This window comes from Scyliorhinus torazame, chromosome 24, assembly GCF_047496885.1.
Source record: "Scyliorhinus torazame isolate Kashiwa2021f chromosome 24, sScyTor2.1, whole genome shotgun sequence".
NCBI lineage: Eukaryota > Metazoa > Chordata > Chondrichthyes > Carcharhiniformes > Scyliorhinidae > Scyliorhinus > Scyliorhinus torazame.
Window position 1 is genome coordinate 12253082 of NC_092730.1, and position 16340 is coordinate 12269421.

The window sequence follows — 16340 nt, forward strand, 5'->3', positions numbered from 1 at the left end:
CTCTTCGGGTGCTGACTTGTGGGTTAATTTTGCGGCGCTTTTGACGGCCGTTAGGGAGTGGAAATGCCCAATGAGGCTGCGCGGTGATCAGCACCGCCTCACGGCGCCGGTTCGATTCCCGGCTTGGGGTCACTGTCTGCGCGGAGTCTGCACGTTCTCCCCCCCCCCCCCCCCCCCCCCCGTGTCTGCGTGGGTTTCCTCCGTGTGCTCCGGTTTCCTCCCACAGTCCAAAGATGTGCTGTTATGGGCCAGGGTTTAGAGAACCCCAAAGTGTATCATGGCGTTCCCCTGACCCACAACTTTTCCTAGATTGTGGGATGGGGAGCACACGGCCCACTCTACAGGTGTGGGACAGCAAATCAATGTTTATTCTATGAACTCAAGTTAACCTTTTTAAAACAGTGAACATCTTAGCAACCATCAATTCAAATACAACCCCCAAAGAATACAACACTAAGTAATTCTTACTTTCCTTTTCACATCCATAAGACTTAAAACAAAACTTTTAACAGAAGCACATCAGGTTAAAGGCACTACTGAGAGCAGTTATTAATTTTAAATCACCAAAGGATCGATTTACAGTCTTTGGATTACAGAGAGAGAGACTCATACACCTTCTGGCTGTGACTGCAGCTATCCAGCTCTGAATATGGAAGTAAAACACACCCTGCAGCAAACAGCCTAAAACAAAAGTAAAAAGCTGACAGACAGCCCAGCTCCACCCACTCGCTGACATCACTGCAGTAATGAACACCCATTTCTTAAAGGTACTCTCACTGCAGATATTTATATACACACCCATTTATAAACACCCATTTCTTAAAGGTATGCTCACTACAGATATTTATATACACACCCATTTATAAACACCCATTTCTTCAAGGTACTCTCACATGACCGTGCAGGTTAGGTGGATTTGCCACGATAAGTTGCCTCTTAGTGACCAAAGATAGGTTAAGACCATAAGACGATAAGACCATAAGACATAGGAGCGGAAGTAAGGCCATTCGGCCCATCGAGTCCACCATTCAATCATGGCTGATTTCAATTCCATTTACCTGCTCTCTCTCCATAGCCCTTAATTCCCCGTGAAATCAAGAATTTATCAACTTCTGTCTTAAAGACACTCAACGTCCCGGCCTCCACCGCCCTCTGTGGCAATGAATTCCACAGACTCTCTCTGTTAGGTTACAGGGTTGCAGAGATGGGGTGGGGGAGTGGCCCTCGGCAAGGTGCTCTTTCGTAGGGTCGGTGCAGACTCGATGGGCCGAATGGCCACCTTTTGCACGACCGGGATTCTACGATTCTCTGAATTTACTGATCTCCGCACCATTTATCCTGTTGCACGTGTTCCCGTACCGACCTCCCCGAACAGGCGCCGGAATGTAGTGACTAGGGGCTTTTCAAAGTAACTTCTTTGAAGCCTCCGTGTGACAATAAGCGATTATTATTATTAAGTGTGAGTGTGGGTGGGGTCAGGTGAAGACTGAATCAACGTTGGCTGTGAGACTCACTGATGGGGATCCTCCGTCCCGCCGTACTCCCACCCCCCCTCCCCGCCCTCCCTCACGCAGTCAGGAAATCCGTGGACGTGAAGGTTTCTGGAGTGAGGTACCCCCGCCCCTCGTGGAACAGAACCTTAGCAAAATTAGCCCCTTCATGCGATTGCTATCGCCCGTGATTATTCTATCTCGGGCTTCCCTCCCCATTCCTGTCGACCCAACTCCCCTCATTACAACTCCGCAAGCCCCAGTGGGTTTCTCAGGTTATCAATACAGGAACCGATGTCATTGAACCCCCCCCCCAAATCCAGGCTTAATTATGTGTCCTGTACTGAAGGCGCAAGTGGGGGCACCTGGGGCTGGAGGGGGCCTCCCAGGCCATTGGAGGTCCCAGGTGGTTGGGCATTAGGCAGTGCGGCACCCTGGCCCCTCTTCCGGCACCTTGGCACTGCCACCCATGCATTGCCTGAGTGCCCAGGTGGCACTGGCAGGCTGGCAGGGGCACTGCCATGGAGCCAGGCTGCCAGCGCCAAGAGACCTGAACGCCAGGCTGCCCCGGCCAGGGGTGGGGCCTGGGGGCGCCTTGTCCGTTCGAGGTGGGGTGAGGGAGGTGGAGGATGTATCGAGGACCCCGGAAGAGGTTCGTTGGGCGCAGTGAGGGGGGTCCGGAGGCTGCGGCAGGATCGCTGACGGAGGACGGGGGGGGGGGGGGGGAGGGGGGGGGGTCGAAAGATCGGGCGGCCTTTCAAAATGGTGCCCCGATCTGTCAGTGCAGGAAACTATGTGAGTGCAGCCTTGGCGGGGCCCAAAGAAACGGCCAAGTGCCCGCAACCGGACTCTGCTTTCTTCCGGTCGAATGGCGCCCCCCCCCCCAATCTCTGATCCCGAGGCTAAGTATTGACGCGGAGTAAAAGAGGCCCCCACCAGGAGGGGCCGGCCCGCCGATCGATAGGCCCCGGTACCCCCCCCCCGCCCCCCCGGGGTCGGACCCCCCTCCACCCCCAACAGGCCCCCCCCCCCCCCCCGCAGGATGGACGCCGAGGTCCCGCCCGGGTAAGACCAGATGTGAACGGACTCGGGCTTTCTTGAAGGTCACTAGGCCCCTCCGGGGCGTGGAATCGCTGGGGGCGGGGGGGGGGGGCCCGCGGGGGCCTAGTGCGGCACCCGACCATGCCACTGGCCGACGTCGGGGCGGCTTCGCGTGAACCGCGCCCAGCCCAGTCAGAGAATCCCGCCCCCTCGCTCCGCCTTTCCGTCCCCGGGTCAATTGCGAAGCCTAAACAATGTGGTTCTCGTTTTAAAGGCGGGTTAACGGATAATCCATTCCTATCAGCTGAGAATGGTATCGAAGTAAATTCAATTCCACCTGGAAGTTATTTGCGTTCTGCCGCATGAAGTATGGGATACCCAGTGGAGGAGGTGCGCAGGCTGGCTGCTCGCTGCCGTAGCCTGTCCCCCACGCACCAGCAGAAGCACCAGCAACTCAGGCAGCCTCCCCAGCCCTCTGTTCCGTCGTGTTCCTTTGAAAACCAGCGGGGGCACGGATCTGGCCATTCCCCGGCCGTATCCGCAGGCAAAGCCGTTGGGGGGGGGGGGGCTTTACGCTGAGCGGCTGCTAGCCGCCCCCCCCCCCACCCCACCGCACCGCGCAGAGGATCAATGCAGGGGCGTCGCAGAGAAAGTCTCGCTTGTCGTCCCTCAAACGTGGAAGATTGAAGGTGGAGGGCGTGCCACAACCGAGGCATTTGAGACGATTGACGCATCTGGTAGGGCCGAGAGAGTGAAAGTGTTTCATCAGGTGGGGCGAAATCCAGAACAAGGGGTCAGAACGTTTCAAATTAAAGTTCGGCTATTTATTCCAAACTTGTCAGGAAACACTTATTAACACCAAGGGCTCGCCCCAAAAAGCTGTTGAGGCTTGAGATCAGTAGAAAAGGTTGATACATTTTTGTTGGATAAAAGAGCGTTGAGGACTGTGGTAGTCAGTATTAGAGGTATTACGGTACTCTGTAATGCCGGAAGACCATTGGTGTAGAAGGCACTCTATTCTCATTGGTTAAGCCTGTGTGCTGGCTCCGCCCAGCAAGGCGGGGTATAAGAGCCCGTGTCGCCCCAGCAGCTGCCTTCTGTACCTGCGCTGCTGGGGGAAACATCTAGTGTAATAAAGCCTTCAATTGTCTCCAATCTTGCTTCTGGAGTTATTATAGACAGAATTTACAGTGCAGAAGGAGGCCATTCGGCCCATCAAGTCTGCACCGGCTCTTGGAAAGAGCACCCGACCCAAGGTCAACACCTCCACCCTATCCCCATAACCCAGTCCAACACTAAGGGCAATTTTGGACACCAAGGGGCAATTTATCATGGCCAATCCACCTAACCTGCACATCTTTGGACTGTGGGAGGAAACCGGAGCACCCGGAGGAAACCCACGCACACACGGGGAGGATGTGCAGACTCCGCACAGACAGAGACCCAAGCCGGAATCGAACCTGGGACCCTGGCGCTGTGAAGCAATTGTGCTACCCACAATGCTACTGTGCTGCCCCTTATTGACCGAGCATCAAGGATTATGGGAACCGAAGGCAGGGAGATGGAGCTGAGATATAGTCAGCCATGATCTAATTGTGGGACAGAACAAGCTGGAGGGGCTGAATGCCACTGATCACACACTCATTGCCTCGGTCAGGCTTGGCCTCTCGATGGAGTGATGTATCAGAGTTAGGCTGAGATTGGAGGAACCGTTAACTCAGATCACGGATAACGGCGGCACAGTGGGTTAGCACTGCTGCCTCACAGCGTCAGGGAACCAGGTTCGATTCTCGGGTGACTGTCGGTGCGGCGTCTGCACGTTCTCCCCCCGTGTCTGCGTGGGTTTCCTCCGGGTGCTCCGGTTTCCTCCCGCAGTCCAAAGATGTGCCGGTTAGGCGGATTGGCCGTGATAAATTGCCCCTTAGTGTCCAAAGACGGGCAGGTTTTGGCGGGGTGACGAGGGATAGGGCGGGGGGAGTGGGTATAAGTAGGCCGCTCCTTCAGTGCGTGCGTGCAGACTCGATGGGCCGAATGTCCTCCTTCCGCACTGCCGGGTTTCTCTGATTCTAAGTCGGCAGGAAAGGAGAGCGGAAAACTAGCAGAATGTTTGAGAGAGGGGCAATTCTCAGGAGCTCGTTGAAACTGAGAATTAAAAATGCTGTATTTTCAATGAGGGTCTAAGTATACTGCTGACTCGGTCATTTGGGAAATGGGGCGGGGGGTGTCTTGCGAGGAGTTAGTGAATCCAGTAATGAGGAGGAGCTGGATTAATGTGCGCACGGTGGAAATGCGAAGGGCTGTGTAACTATCGGGATTAATGACTGTATCTGCAGGAATGTTGCTTTTTGCTCCCTCGCACTGTCAATGTCATCGCTTCTGGAAACGCCGCTGTTCCCGTGCAGGGGAGTTCAGTTTGAGCATTATGCATTTGACGAGCAGAAACTGCTGACCTCGTGTTTTGCCCGAAGGACCTGCGCCAGTGTATCCCACTGGAAGCTTCCTGGTGTCACGTGAGCCTGGCTTCTGCTGCAGGACAGTGCGGCGCCGGGACGAAGGCTCCCACCTGCAAAGTTAGAGCCTTCCCTGCCAACATGGGGCTTCCGATGTGCGGTTAGCACCGCTGCCTCACAGCACCAGGGTCCCAGGTTCGATTCCGGCCTCGGGTGACTGTGTGGAGTCTGCACGTTCTCCCCCCGTGTCTGTGTGGGTTTCCTCCAGGTGCCCCAGTTTCCTCCCACAGTCCAAAGATGTGCAGGTTAGGTGGATTGGCCATGATCGGTTGCCCCTTAGTGTCCAAAGATGTGCAGGTTAGGTTATGGGGATCGGATGGTGCGCGCAGCGGAGTGGTACTGGGCAGGGTCCTCCTTCGGAGGGTCGGTGATTGTCCTTCTGCACTGTAGGGACTCCATCCTATGATTCTGTGGCAGCCCTTGCCTCATCACAGAGTTCGCGACCCACTCGAAAAACCGTGATCCCTTAATCTAGGCTGGCGCAGTCGTGCCAGTGCTGGGGGAGAATCACACTTCCGGAGGTTGGCGGGATTCTCCGACCCCCCCCCCCCCGCTGGGCCGGAGAATCGCCGGGGGGGGGGGGGGGGGCGTGAATCCTGCCCCGCCGCCGGCTGACGGATTCCCCGGCGCCGGTTTTTCGGCGGGGCGGGAGTCGCGTCGCGCCGGTCGGGGGCCGTTGGCAGTTGTCGCCCCCCGCCCCGGCGATCATCCGCCCCGCGATGGGCCGAGTGGCCGCCCGTTTTCGGCCGGTCCCGCCGGCGTAAATCAAACCAGGTCCGTACCGGCGGGGCCTGGCTCTGCGGGCGGCCTGCGGAGACCTCCGGGGGGGGGGGGGGGGCATGGGGGGGATCTGGCCCCGGGGCGGGGGGGGTGGGGGGCCGCTACGGTGGCCTGGCCCGCGAACGGGGCCCATCGATCCGCGGGCGGGCCTGCGCCGTGGGGGCACTCTTTCCCTCCGCGCCGGCCGCTGTAACGGTCTGGCATGGCCGGCGCGGAGAGGAACCCCCCTGCGCCTGCGCTGGGATGATCGGATTGGATCGGACTGGATTTGTTTATTGTCACGTGTACCGAGGTACAGTGTAAAGTATTTTTCTACGAGCAGCTCAACAGATCATTAAGTACATGAGAAGAAAAGGGAATAAAAGAAAATACATAATAGGGCAACACGAGGTACACAATGTAACTACATAAACACCGGCATCGGGTGAAGCATACAGGGTGTAGTGTTAATGAGGTCAGTCCATAAGAGGGTCGTTTAGGAGTCTGGTAACAGCGGGGAAGAAGCTGTTTTTGAGTCTGTTCGTGCGTGTTCTCAGATTTCTGTATCTCCTGCCCAATGGAAGAAGTTGGAAGAGTGAGTAAGCCGGGTGGGAGGGGTCTTTGATTATGCTGCCCACTTTCCCCAGGCAGCGGGAGGTGTGGATGGAGTCAATGGATGGGAGGCAGGTTCGTGCGATGGACTGGGCGGTGTTCACGACTCTCTGAAGTTTCTTGCGGTCCTGGGCCGAGCAGTTGCCATACCAGGCTGTGATGCAGCCCGATAGGATGCTTTCTGTGGTGCATCTGTAAAAGTTGGTAAGGGTTAATGTGGACATGCCGAATTTCCTTCATTTCCTGAGGAAGTATAGGCGCTGTTGTGCTTTCTTGGTGGTAGCGTCGACGTGGGTGGACCAGGACAGATTTTTGGAGATGTGCACCCCTAGGAATTTGAAACTGCTAACCATCTCCACCTCGGCCCCGTTGACGCTGACAGGGGCGTGTACAGTTCTTTGCTTCCTGAAGTCAATTACCAGCTCTTTAGTTTTGCTGGCATTGAGGGAGAGATTGTTGTCGCTGCACCACTCCACTAGGTTCTCTATCTCCCTCCTGTCTTCGGACTCATCGTTATTCGAGATCCGGCCCACTATGGTCGTATCGTCAGTAAACTTGTAGATGGAGTTGGAACCAAGTTTTGCCACGCAGTCGTGTGTGTACAGGGAACAGAATAGGGGGCTAAGTACGCAGCCTTGCGGGGCGCCGGTGTTGAGGACTATTGTGGAGGAGGTGTTGTTGTTCATTCTTACTGATTGTGGTCTGTTGGTCAGAAAATCGAGGATCCAGTTGCAGAGTGGGGAGCCAAGTCCTAGGTTTTGGAGCTTTGATATGTGCTTGGCTGGGATTATGGTGTTGAAGGCGGAGCTGTAGTCAATAAATAGGAATCTGATGTAGGAGTCCTTGTTTTCGAGATGCTCTAGGGATGAGTGTAGGGCCAGGGAAATGGCGTCTGCTGTGGACCGGTTGCAGCGGTAAGCGAATTGCAGTGGATCAAGGCGTTCTGGGAGTATGGAGGTGATGCGTTTCATGATCAACTCTCGAAGCACTTCATTACGACTGGAGTCAGGGCCACTGGTCGGTAGTCATTGAGGCACGTTGCCAGTACATGCTGCCGCTCCGCGCATGCGCCAACTCGCACCGGCCGGCGGAGGCCCGTTGGCGCGGCGACTACCCCGCCGGTGCCGTCCTAGCCCCCTGCACCTTCCGGGCGGCCCCACGACGGAGTGGTTCACGCCACTCCTTGGCTCCGGTACGGCCCACCCGGCCGGTTAAGGGAGAATCCCGCCCATTATCTTTCAAACGTGTCGTTAATCCGAGGCCCCTGTCTACCCCCTGAGACAGACCTAAAGCCTCCCACGGTGCAAGGAAGAGCGGGAAGGTTCTTCCCCAACGAACAGGCCAATATTTAACACAAAAATATACGACAGAAATATGGGAAATCAAAACAGAAAATACTTCAAAGAACCCAGCAGGTCACAGATTATAGAATTTACAGTCGAGGAGGAGGCCATTCGGCCCATCGAGTCTGCACCGGCTCTTGGAAAGAACACCCTATCTAATCCCACGCCTCTACCCCTCCCCGCAACCCAGTAACCCCACCTAATCTTTTTGGGACACTAAGGGCAATTTAGCTCGGCCAATCCGCCTAACCTGCACGTCTTTGGACTGTGGGAGGAAACCGGAGCACCCGGAGGAAACCCACGCAGACACGGGGGGGACGTGCAGACTCCGCACAGACAGTGACCCAAGCCGGGATTTGAACCCGGGACCCCGGAGCTGTGAAGCAACAGTGCTAGCCACTGTGCTGCCATGCCGCCCTGGCAGCATCTGCGGAGGGAGGAGTTAACCTTTCAGTCTGCGACCTTTCATCATACTCGTGGAAGTATTTTGCCTTCTCTGTTGGCAGCACGGTAGCACAGTGGTTAGCACTGTTGCTTCACATCTCCAGGGTCCCGGGTTCGATTCCCACAAGTCCCGAAAGACGTGCTGTTCGGTGAATCGGACATTCTGAATTCCCCCTCTGTGTACCCGAACAGGCGCCGGAATGTGGCGACGAGGGGCTTTTCACAGTAACTTCATTGCGGCGTTAATGTAAACCTACCTGTGACACTTATAAAGATTATTATTATTAAAGGGTGCGGCGCAGTGGGTTATCCCTGCAGCCTCACGGCGCCGAGGTCCCAGGTTCGATCCCGGCTCTGGGTCACTGTCCGTGTGGAGTTTGCGCATTCTCCCCCGTGTCTGCGTGGGTTTCACCCCCACAACCCAAAAGATGTGCCGGGTAGGTGGATTGGCCGCGCTAAATTGCCCCTTAACTGGGGAAAATGAATTGGGTACTCGAAATTTATTTTTTAAAAGAAGAGATTTGATAAGCTGCGATCTAAAATGATGAGCATTGGCTGCACACTGAGTGATTTATAATTCTCAAAGCAGCCATTGAAAATGAAAAAAAAAATGAAAATCGCTTATTGTCATAAGTCGGCTTCAAGTGAAGCTACTGTGAAAAGCCCCTAGTCACCACATTCCGGCGCCTGTTCGGGGAGGCTGGTACGGGAATTGAACCCGCGCTGCTGGCCTGCCTTGGCCTGCTTTAAAAGCCGGCTATTTAGCCCTGTGCTAAACCAGCACCAATGGGTGGGTGGTGGTCTGGCGCTCACTGCCTGAGAGGGTGGTGGAGGCAGAAACCTTTCATCGCATTTAACTCCAAAGACTTGGAAGTGCGGTTCCACGCGAACACGGGGAGAATCTGCAAACTCCACGGACCCGGGCACAAATATGGGCTTAGAAGATGGGCCGAATGTGTCCGCTCTGTCTCGGGGATCCTGGGTTACAGGGATGGGGGGGTGGAGGTGTGGGCTTGAGTAGGGGTCCTCTTCTGCACCCAGGCAGAACTAGGTTGGGATCCCGCTGACAAGAGTGGACGCAATTCGGCCCATCTGCTGAACCCGTATTTGCGCCCGGCCTGGTGGGGGGGTAAAGGCAGCATTTCATCTGCGGGCTCACCCGCGTCCCTGGCGGAGTGCCACGAGAAATGCCAGCGGGTGGCAAGGCTGCCGGCGATGCGGTGAAGAAGCCCCATTTCTCTCAGGGTCGGAACGTCGCGTGTTGATCCGGAAAATAAACGTGCGAGCTCGGCCTTACCTCGAATCCATCCTCGGGCCCGGATTTTGGCGCCCGGCTGCCAGACTGTGAAAAGGTTCAGCGGCCCCTCCATTAGCACGGTGACATCTTTTTTTGAAAAATGGAAAATAGGGGAGGAAGCCATTGCCGTCACATTAACCCCCCCCCCCCCCCCCCCCCCCCCCTGCCCATTCCCAATTGTCAACACGCCCCACATTCATTAACATTTAAACTTGTGTCTTTGATGGATTAGGTGCCGGGTCCCAGGGCCAGCTTTAGGAACAGCATCGGTGAAGGGTGAAGCCTTTATTACGAGGGGAAGGCTGGAGCTGAGGGTGCTGCAAGAAATATATCCCTCGTGACTCTCGATTCGGCCGAGTCTTGATCTACAAACCGAAGATGTGGTGTGACGTGACAACGGGACAGGGTGACGCAATAAATTCTAGATTATGAAGCACATCCGCTATTGAAGTCAATATATTGGTCACAGAAAAACATCCAGGGGGGTGACTTATACTCTGCATTTATGTCAATGGTTTTTTCCCCATTATGCATGCTAACGGAGAATATTTTACCTCTCTATGTATCTCGCTGCCGTCTTGCCATTATTCTCTGTCCCATCCCTCCATAATTCACCAACTCCAGCCATTTATGTATTATTGTCAATGTTACTCCGTCCCGTTATCTGTCGTGTTCTTCGTAACTTCCACCCCTGTTCCCTGTGTAGCTGCTGGTCCATTCCCTGCCCGCTCTTCTTCTCTTTCAGCTCCTTGCCCACGCCAAGCGACACGCAAGGCACGCGCTTGAGAGTGCTTCCATGGCTGAAGTTCCCGGAGCGGGTCGCTAGCCTGTCACCAGGGGGCGTCGTGCCTGGCTTGAGGGGGCGCCACACCCGCATCAAGCCTGGCTGACCAGGACACTCTTGGCTCAGAGGCAGGGTCGCGACCCACTTTACCCGCAAGGCCGATCTATCAGCCCGTCACCAAACCATTATTGTGTGTCTCAACACTCTTCCCTCTATCCATCTATTCTCTGTGTGACTCCCTTACCGACCTAGGGGAGGATAGTTTCGACCAAGGCCTTTCCCATGGCTGACCAGGTTAACAGTGGACACGGAATATTTTTGTGGAGGGCAGATGGAGCGGTTGAGCTTGCCAACTACACTTGAAATGCAACCCCAGAGGAGTTCACTAATGCCTACTCCTTCCCCATTTTATTGTCACCTTCCCCTGAAGCAGACATTCACCTGATCTATACACCATTGTCCCTTTTAAAAAGTTGTGCGTTGTTGAGTAATTGTTTGAATATACCTGTTGCCGTGTCTTGCTGGGTGTATGATTCTGGTATCATTGTGGCCGATCCTGTGGTGATAAAGTGATTCACATGATGCTAAATGTTTGTAAGTTTCTCTTTTTTAAAATAAATTTAGAGTACTGTGGTGGTATGTATTAGGGATAGTACGGTACAATTGTTGCGCTACAAGTACCCAATTATTTTTTTCCAATTAAGGGGCAATTTAGCGCGGCCAATCCACCTACCCTGCACATCTTTGGGTTGTGGGGGTGAAACCCACACAAACACGGGGAGAATGTGCAAACTCCACACGGACAGTGACCCAGAGCCGGGATCGAACCCGGGACCTCGGTGCCGTGAGGCAGCAATGTTTTTTTTAAATATAAATTTAGAGTACCCACTTATTTTTTCTCCAGTTAAGGGACAATTTAGCGCGGCCAATCCACCTACCCTGCACATCTTTGGGTTGTGGGGGCGAGACCCATGCAGACACGGGGACAATGTGCAAACTCCACACGGACAGTGACCCAGGGCCGGGATGAAATGAAATGAAATGAAAATCGCTTATTGTCACAAGTAGGCTTCAATGAAGTTACTGTGAAAAGCCCCTAGTCGCCACATTCCGGCGCCTGTTCGGGGAGGCTGGTACGGGAATTGAACCGTGCTGCTGGCCTGCCTTGGTCTGCTTTCAAAGCCAGCGATTTAGCCCCGTGTGCTAAACCAGCCCCTTCGGGATCCGAACCCGGGTCCTCAGCGCCGCAGTCCCAGTGCTAAACACTGCGCCACCGTGCTGCCCCTTAAGTTTCTCTTTTAAGGGGAATGTGTTGACATTCACTCATACCTTGCGTTGAGTCACAGCGGTAATGACCGTAGACGCAGATCTCACTGTAATACTCACGTGTTATTACATGGTAAACTCTAACAATTTGAGTGACGTTTGAAGGCAGACTGCATGCTTCCCTGGTATGGAGGGCATTAGCTATGAGGAGAGGTTGAATAAACTCGGTTTGTTCTCACTGGAACGACGGAGGCTGAGGGGCGACCTGATAGAGGTCTACAAAATTATGAGGGGCATAGACAGAGTGGATAGTCAGAGGCTTTTCCCCGGGGTAGAGGGGTCAATTACTAGGGGGCATAGGTTTAAGGTGCGAGGGGCAAGGTTTAGTGGAGATGTACGAGGCAAGCTTTTTACACAGAGGGTAGTGGGTGCCTGGAACTCGCTGCCGCAGGAGGTGGTGGAAGCAGGGACGATAGTGACGTTTAAGGGGCATCTTGACAAATACATGAATAGGATGGGAATAGAGGGATAGGGACCCAGGAAGTGTGGAAGATTGTAGTTTAGTCGGGCAGCATGGTCGGCGCGGGCTTGGAGGGCCGAAGGGCCTGTCCCTGTGCTGTACTTTTCTTTGTTCTTTGTCTCGCCCAACATCTCCAATCCTGTCGCGAATCGTGATTCCGTTCTCAACGTCAACCCCCCGCCCCCCTCTGCCCACCCCACCCCCACCCCCTGACCCTCGTCGGCCTGCCGCTCCCAATCTCCCTCCTGCCCTGACCTTTCGCCCTGAGGTTTTCAACAGTGCGCCCAGGAAGCGGAGGCTGCAGCCGGGCAGCAACATCGAGGCAAGGGCTAGAGGCAGAGCTGACTTCCACTGACTCGGTAATCAGCTACACCCAGACGGATGAGGTTGGCAGCCGAGTGGGCACAGGCAGGTGCACAGGAAGCAGGTGCCATCTAAAGGCAGAGTGTTGACGCCGCTGTAAAAACTGGACAGTTTAACGACGGCGTCATCGGACCGCTAAGTGTAGCGATCCTCTGCCCTCCGGGAGGCCAGCACGGCACTGAACGACTCACGCCGCACCAGCTGCCGATAACGGCGTCAAAACGGGTGCCGCAGATCTGCGCATGCGCGGTAGCTCCCTTCGCCGGGCCGGCGGGAATCCGGCTTTTTTGGGCAGCCACTCGGCCCATCCCAGGCCGTCTTCAGTCACCGGAGAGTCGGCGGGACCGGCGTGGGCTGAGAGCGTAATCATGAAAACGACAGGAGAAGTTTACCTTTCTTTATTCTTTCGCGGGGGGTGGGGGGCGACAGTGGCAAGGCCAGCATTTTATTCCCCGCCCCTGCTTGCCCTTAAACTGAGTGGCCTTGCTTTACCACTTCAGGGGGGCGGCACGGTAGCACAGTGGTTAGCACAATTGCTTCGCAGCTCCCAGGGTCCCGGGTTCGATTCCCGGCTTGGGTCACTGTCTGTGCGGAGTCTGCGTGTTCTCCACCCCCGTGTCTGCGTGGGTTTCCTCCGGGTGCTCCGGTTTCCTCCCACAGTCCAAAGATGCGCGGGTTAGATGGATTGGCCGTGATAAATTGCCCCTTAGTGTCCAAAAAGGTTGGTTGGGGCTACTGTGTTACGGGGATAGGGTGGAGGTGTGGGGCTTCAGTAGGGCGGTCTTTCCATGGTGTAAACCTGATGGGCCGAATGGCCTCCTTCTGCACTGCAAATTCTATGATTCTATGATGCTAAGAGTCAACAACATTGCTGTGGGCGTGGAGCTGCCTCCGAGGCCAGACCGGATAAGGTGATACACCAAATGGCATCAACGAACCTGGTGGGTTTTTCTGACGACCGATAATAGCTTCACGGTCACATCCGTTGAGTCGGTCTTTCTGTAGGTCAAATTCCACCGGATGGCATTCGTGATGGGGTTTGAACCCCTGTCCCCAGAGCATTAACCTGGACCCCAGGATTACTAGTCCAGTCACAGTCTCCCCAACTGACACTGGAATCTCTTGGAGCGATGCCCCGCAGGTCATCAGTATCCGCAGCACACTAGGGAACAGGCTCCCTCTACACTGTCCCCATCAAACACTCCCAGGACAGGCACAGCACGGGGTTAGATACAGAGTAAAGCTCCCTCTACACCGTCCCCATCAAACACTCCCAGGACAGGCACAGCACGGGGTTAGATACAGAGTAAAGCTCCCTCTACACTGTCCCCATCAAACACTCCCAGGACAGGTACAGCACAGGGTTAGATACAGAGTAAAGCTCCCTCTACATTGTCCCCATCAAACACTCCCAGGACAAGTACAGCACGGGGTACAGAGTAAAGCTCCCTCTACACTGTCCCCATCAAACACTCCCAGGACAGGCACAGCACGGGGTGAGATACAGAGTAAAGCTCCCTCTACACTGTCCCCATCAAACACTCCCAGGACAGGTACAGCACGGGGTTAGATACAGAGTAAAGCTCCCTCTACACTGTCCCCATCAAACACTCCCAGGACAGGCACAGCACGGGGTTAGATACAGAGTAAAGCTCCCTCTACACCGTCCCCATCAAACACTCCCAGGACAGGTACAGCGTGGGGTTAGATACAGAGTAAAGCTCCCTCTCCACTGTCCCTATCAAACACTCACAGGACAGGTACAGCACGGAGTTAGATATAGAGTAAAGCTCCCTCTGCACTGTCCCCATCAAACAATCCCAGGACAGGTACAGCACGGGGTTAGATACAGAGTAAAGCTCCCTCTACACTGTGTCCATCAAACACTCCCAGGACAGGTACAGCGTGGGGTTAGATACAGAGTAAAGCTCCCTTTCCACTGTCCCTATCAAACTCCCAGGACAGGTACAGCACGGGGTTAGATACAGAGTAAAGCTCCCTCTGCATTGTCCCCATCAAACACTCCCAGGACAGGTACAGCACGGGGTTAGATACAGAGTAAAGCTCCCTCTACACTGTCCCCATCAAACATTCCCAGGACAGGCACAGCACGGGGTTAGATACAGAGTAAAGCTCCCTCTACACCGTCCCCATCAAACACTCCCAGGACAGGTACAGCGTGGGGTTAGATACAGAGTAAAGCTCCCTCTCCACTGTCCCTATCAAACACTCCCAGGACAGGGACAGCACGGAGTTAGATATAGAGTAAAGCTCCCTCTGCACTGTCCCCATCAAACACTCCCAGGACAGGTACAGCACGGGGTTAGATACAGAGTAAAGCTCCCTCTACACTGTCCCCATCAAACACTCCCAGGACTGGTACAGCACGGGGTTAGATACAGAGGAAAACTGTCTGCACTCCCAGGACAGATACAACATTGATTCGCTGCATTAAATATGAATTAAACTCATTCAATTCATGCTGGATTCGCACCTGAAGAAAATGCCCCTCCATTCTTACCACTGTGACTGTCATTTATCTCCTTAAACCCCTTTTGTAAATAAGCTACTACAACTAAGTGCTCATCTTGGGAACATGGTCACAGCCCCGATGGAGCCTGTGTTGCTCTTTCGAAAACCGGAGTTGAACCCTTGCAACTTGCCTTTCACTGCAGGTCTTGCCCACTTGCTGCGTTAAAATGTTTTCCCCGTGCCGCCTGCGATTCCTGTGCTGGTCGCTGTAAATCCCTACCCTCGGGTTGTCACCAAGCGACAAGTGATTTTTCTCGTGATGGACTCCTACCTCTTCATTCACCTGAGGAAGGAGCAGCGCTCTGAAAGCTAGTGACATCGAAACAAACCTGTTGGACTTTAACCTGGTGTTGGAAGACTTCGTACTGGACTCCTACCTGGCATTGCATTGGATTGAGACGGCGCAATCCCATGCTGCACCATCGCTAATGCTCGGGGCAAGTCGTCCAGATCAACCCAAGATCAGATCTGAGCTCAGTTCCCAGAGCTCAAAGGACAGTCTTCCCCACCATGCGGGGATATGAAAAACGTACAGGGCAGGCGCCAGACTTCAGACCATTGACACTGAGCTGTCTGCGAGCTCACAGGGACGGAGAGATTCGAACCGTGACAGAATGGCAGAGGTGGCTGGAGATAATGCGCTGGGTATATTCAGCCTCAGTGGGGCGCTAATTGCTGTCACAAAGCTTCTCGGCTCCAGTAATAACCGTTGAAGGATTACAACCTCCACATTGGGGAGCCTGACTACGCCGTTTAATCCTCACTTGCTGACGTGGGAGCTCGCGGAGTCATTTAATTCCCAACCTGAATATTTTCGACAAAAGGGAAAAGAGTTGTTTCTGAGTATAAGAATTGGCCTTGAGTATAAGAATTGGCAAGTCATGTTGCAGCTGTATGGAACCTTAGTTAGGCCACACTTGGAGTATAGTGTTCAATTCTGCTCGCCACACTACCAGAAGGATGTGGAGGCTTTAGAGAGGGTGCAGAAGAGATTTACCAGGATGTTGCCTGGTATGAAGGGCATTAGCTATGAGGAGCGGTTGAATAAACTCGGTTTGTTCTCACTGGAACGACGGAGGTTGAGGGGCGACCTGATAGAGGTCTACCAAATTATGAGGGGCATAGACAGAGTGGATAGTCAGAGGCTTTTCCCCAGGGTAGAGGGGTTAATTACTAGGGGGCATAGGTTTAAGGTGCGAGGGGCAAGGTTTAGAGGAGATGGACGAGGCAGGTTTTTTACACAGAGGGTAGTGGGTGCCTGGAACCCGCTGCCGGAGGAGGTGGTGGAAGCAGGGACGATAGTGACATTTAAGGGGCATCTTGACAAATACATGAATAGGGTGGGAATAGATGGATTCGGACCCAGGAAAGGTAGAAGA

At 54.4% G+C, this 16340-nt stretch overlaps 1 protein-coding gene across 6 annotated transcripts in view; it reads left to right on the forward strand.

Moving 5' to 3' along the window:
- The window catches only part of LOC140399885 (ADP-ribose glycohydrolase MACROD1-like), a 959160-nt gene extending 948291 nt beyond the window's left edge, over positions 1 to 10869 (forward strand). For all 6 annotated transcript variants that reach the window (XM_072489356.1, XM_072489358.1, XM_072489355.1 and 3 more), the window contains one exon: positions 9729 to 10869. Coding sequence is in view for 5 of the 6 variants with exons in the window: in XM_072489358.1 (XP_072345459.1) it covers positions 9729 to 9754 (26 nt within the window). In the remaining variant the exon portion in view is untranslated. The remainder of the gene's footprint in view (positions 1 to 9728) is intronic.
- The last annotated feature ends 5471 nt before the right edge of the window (positions 10870 to 16340 follow it).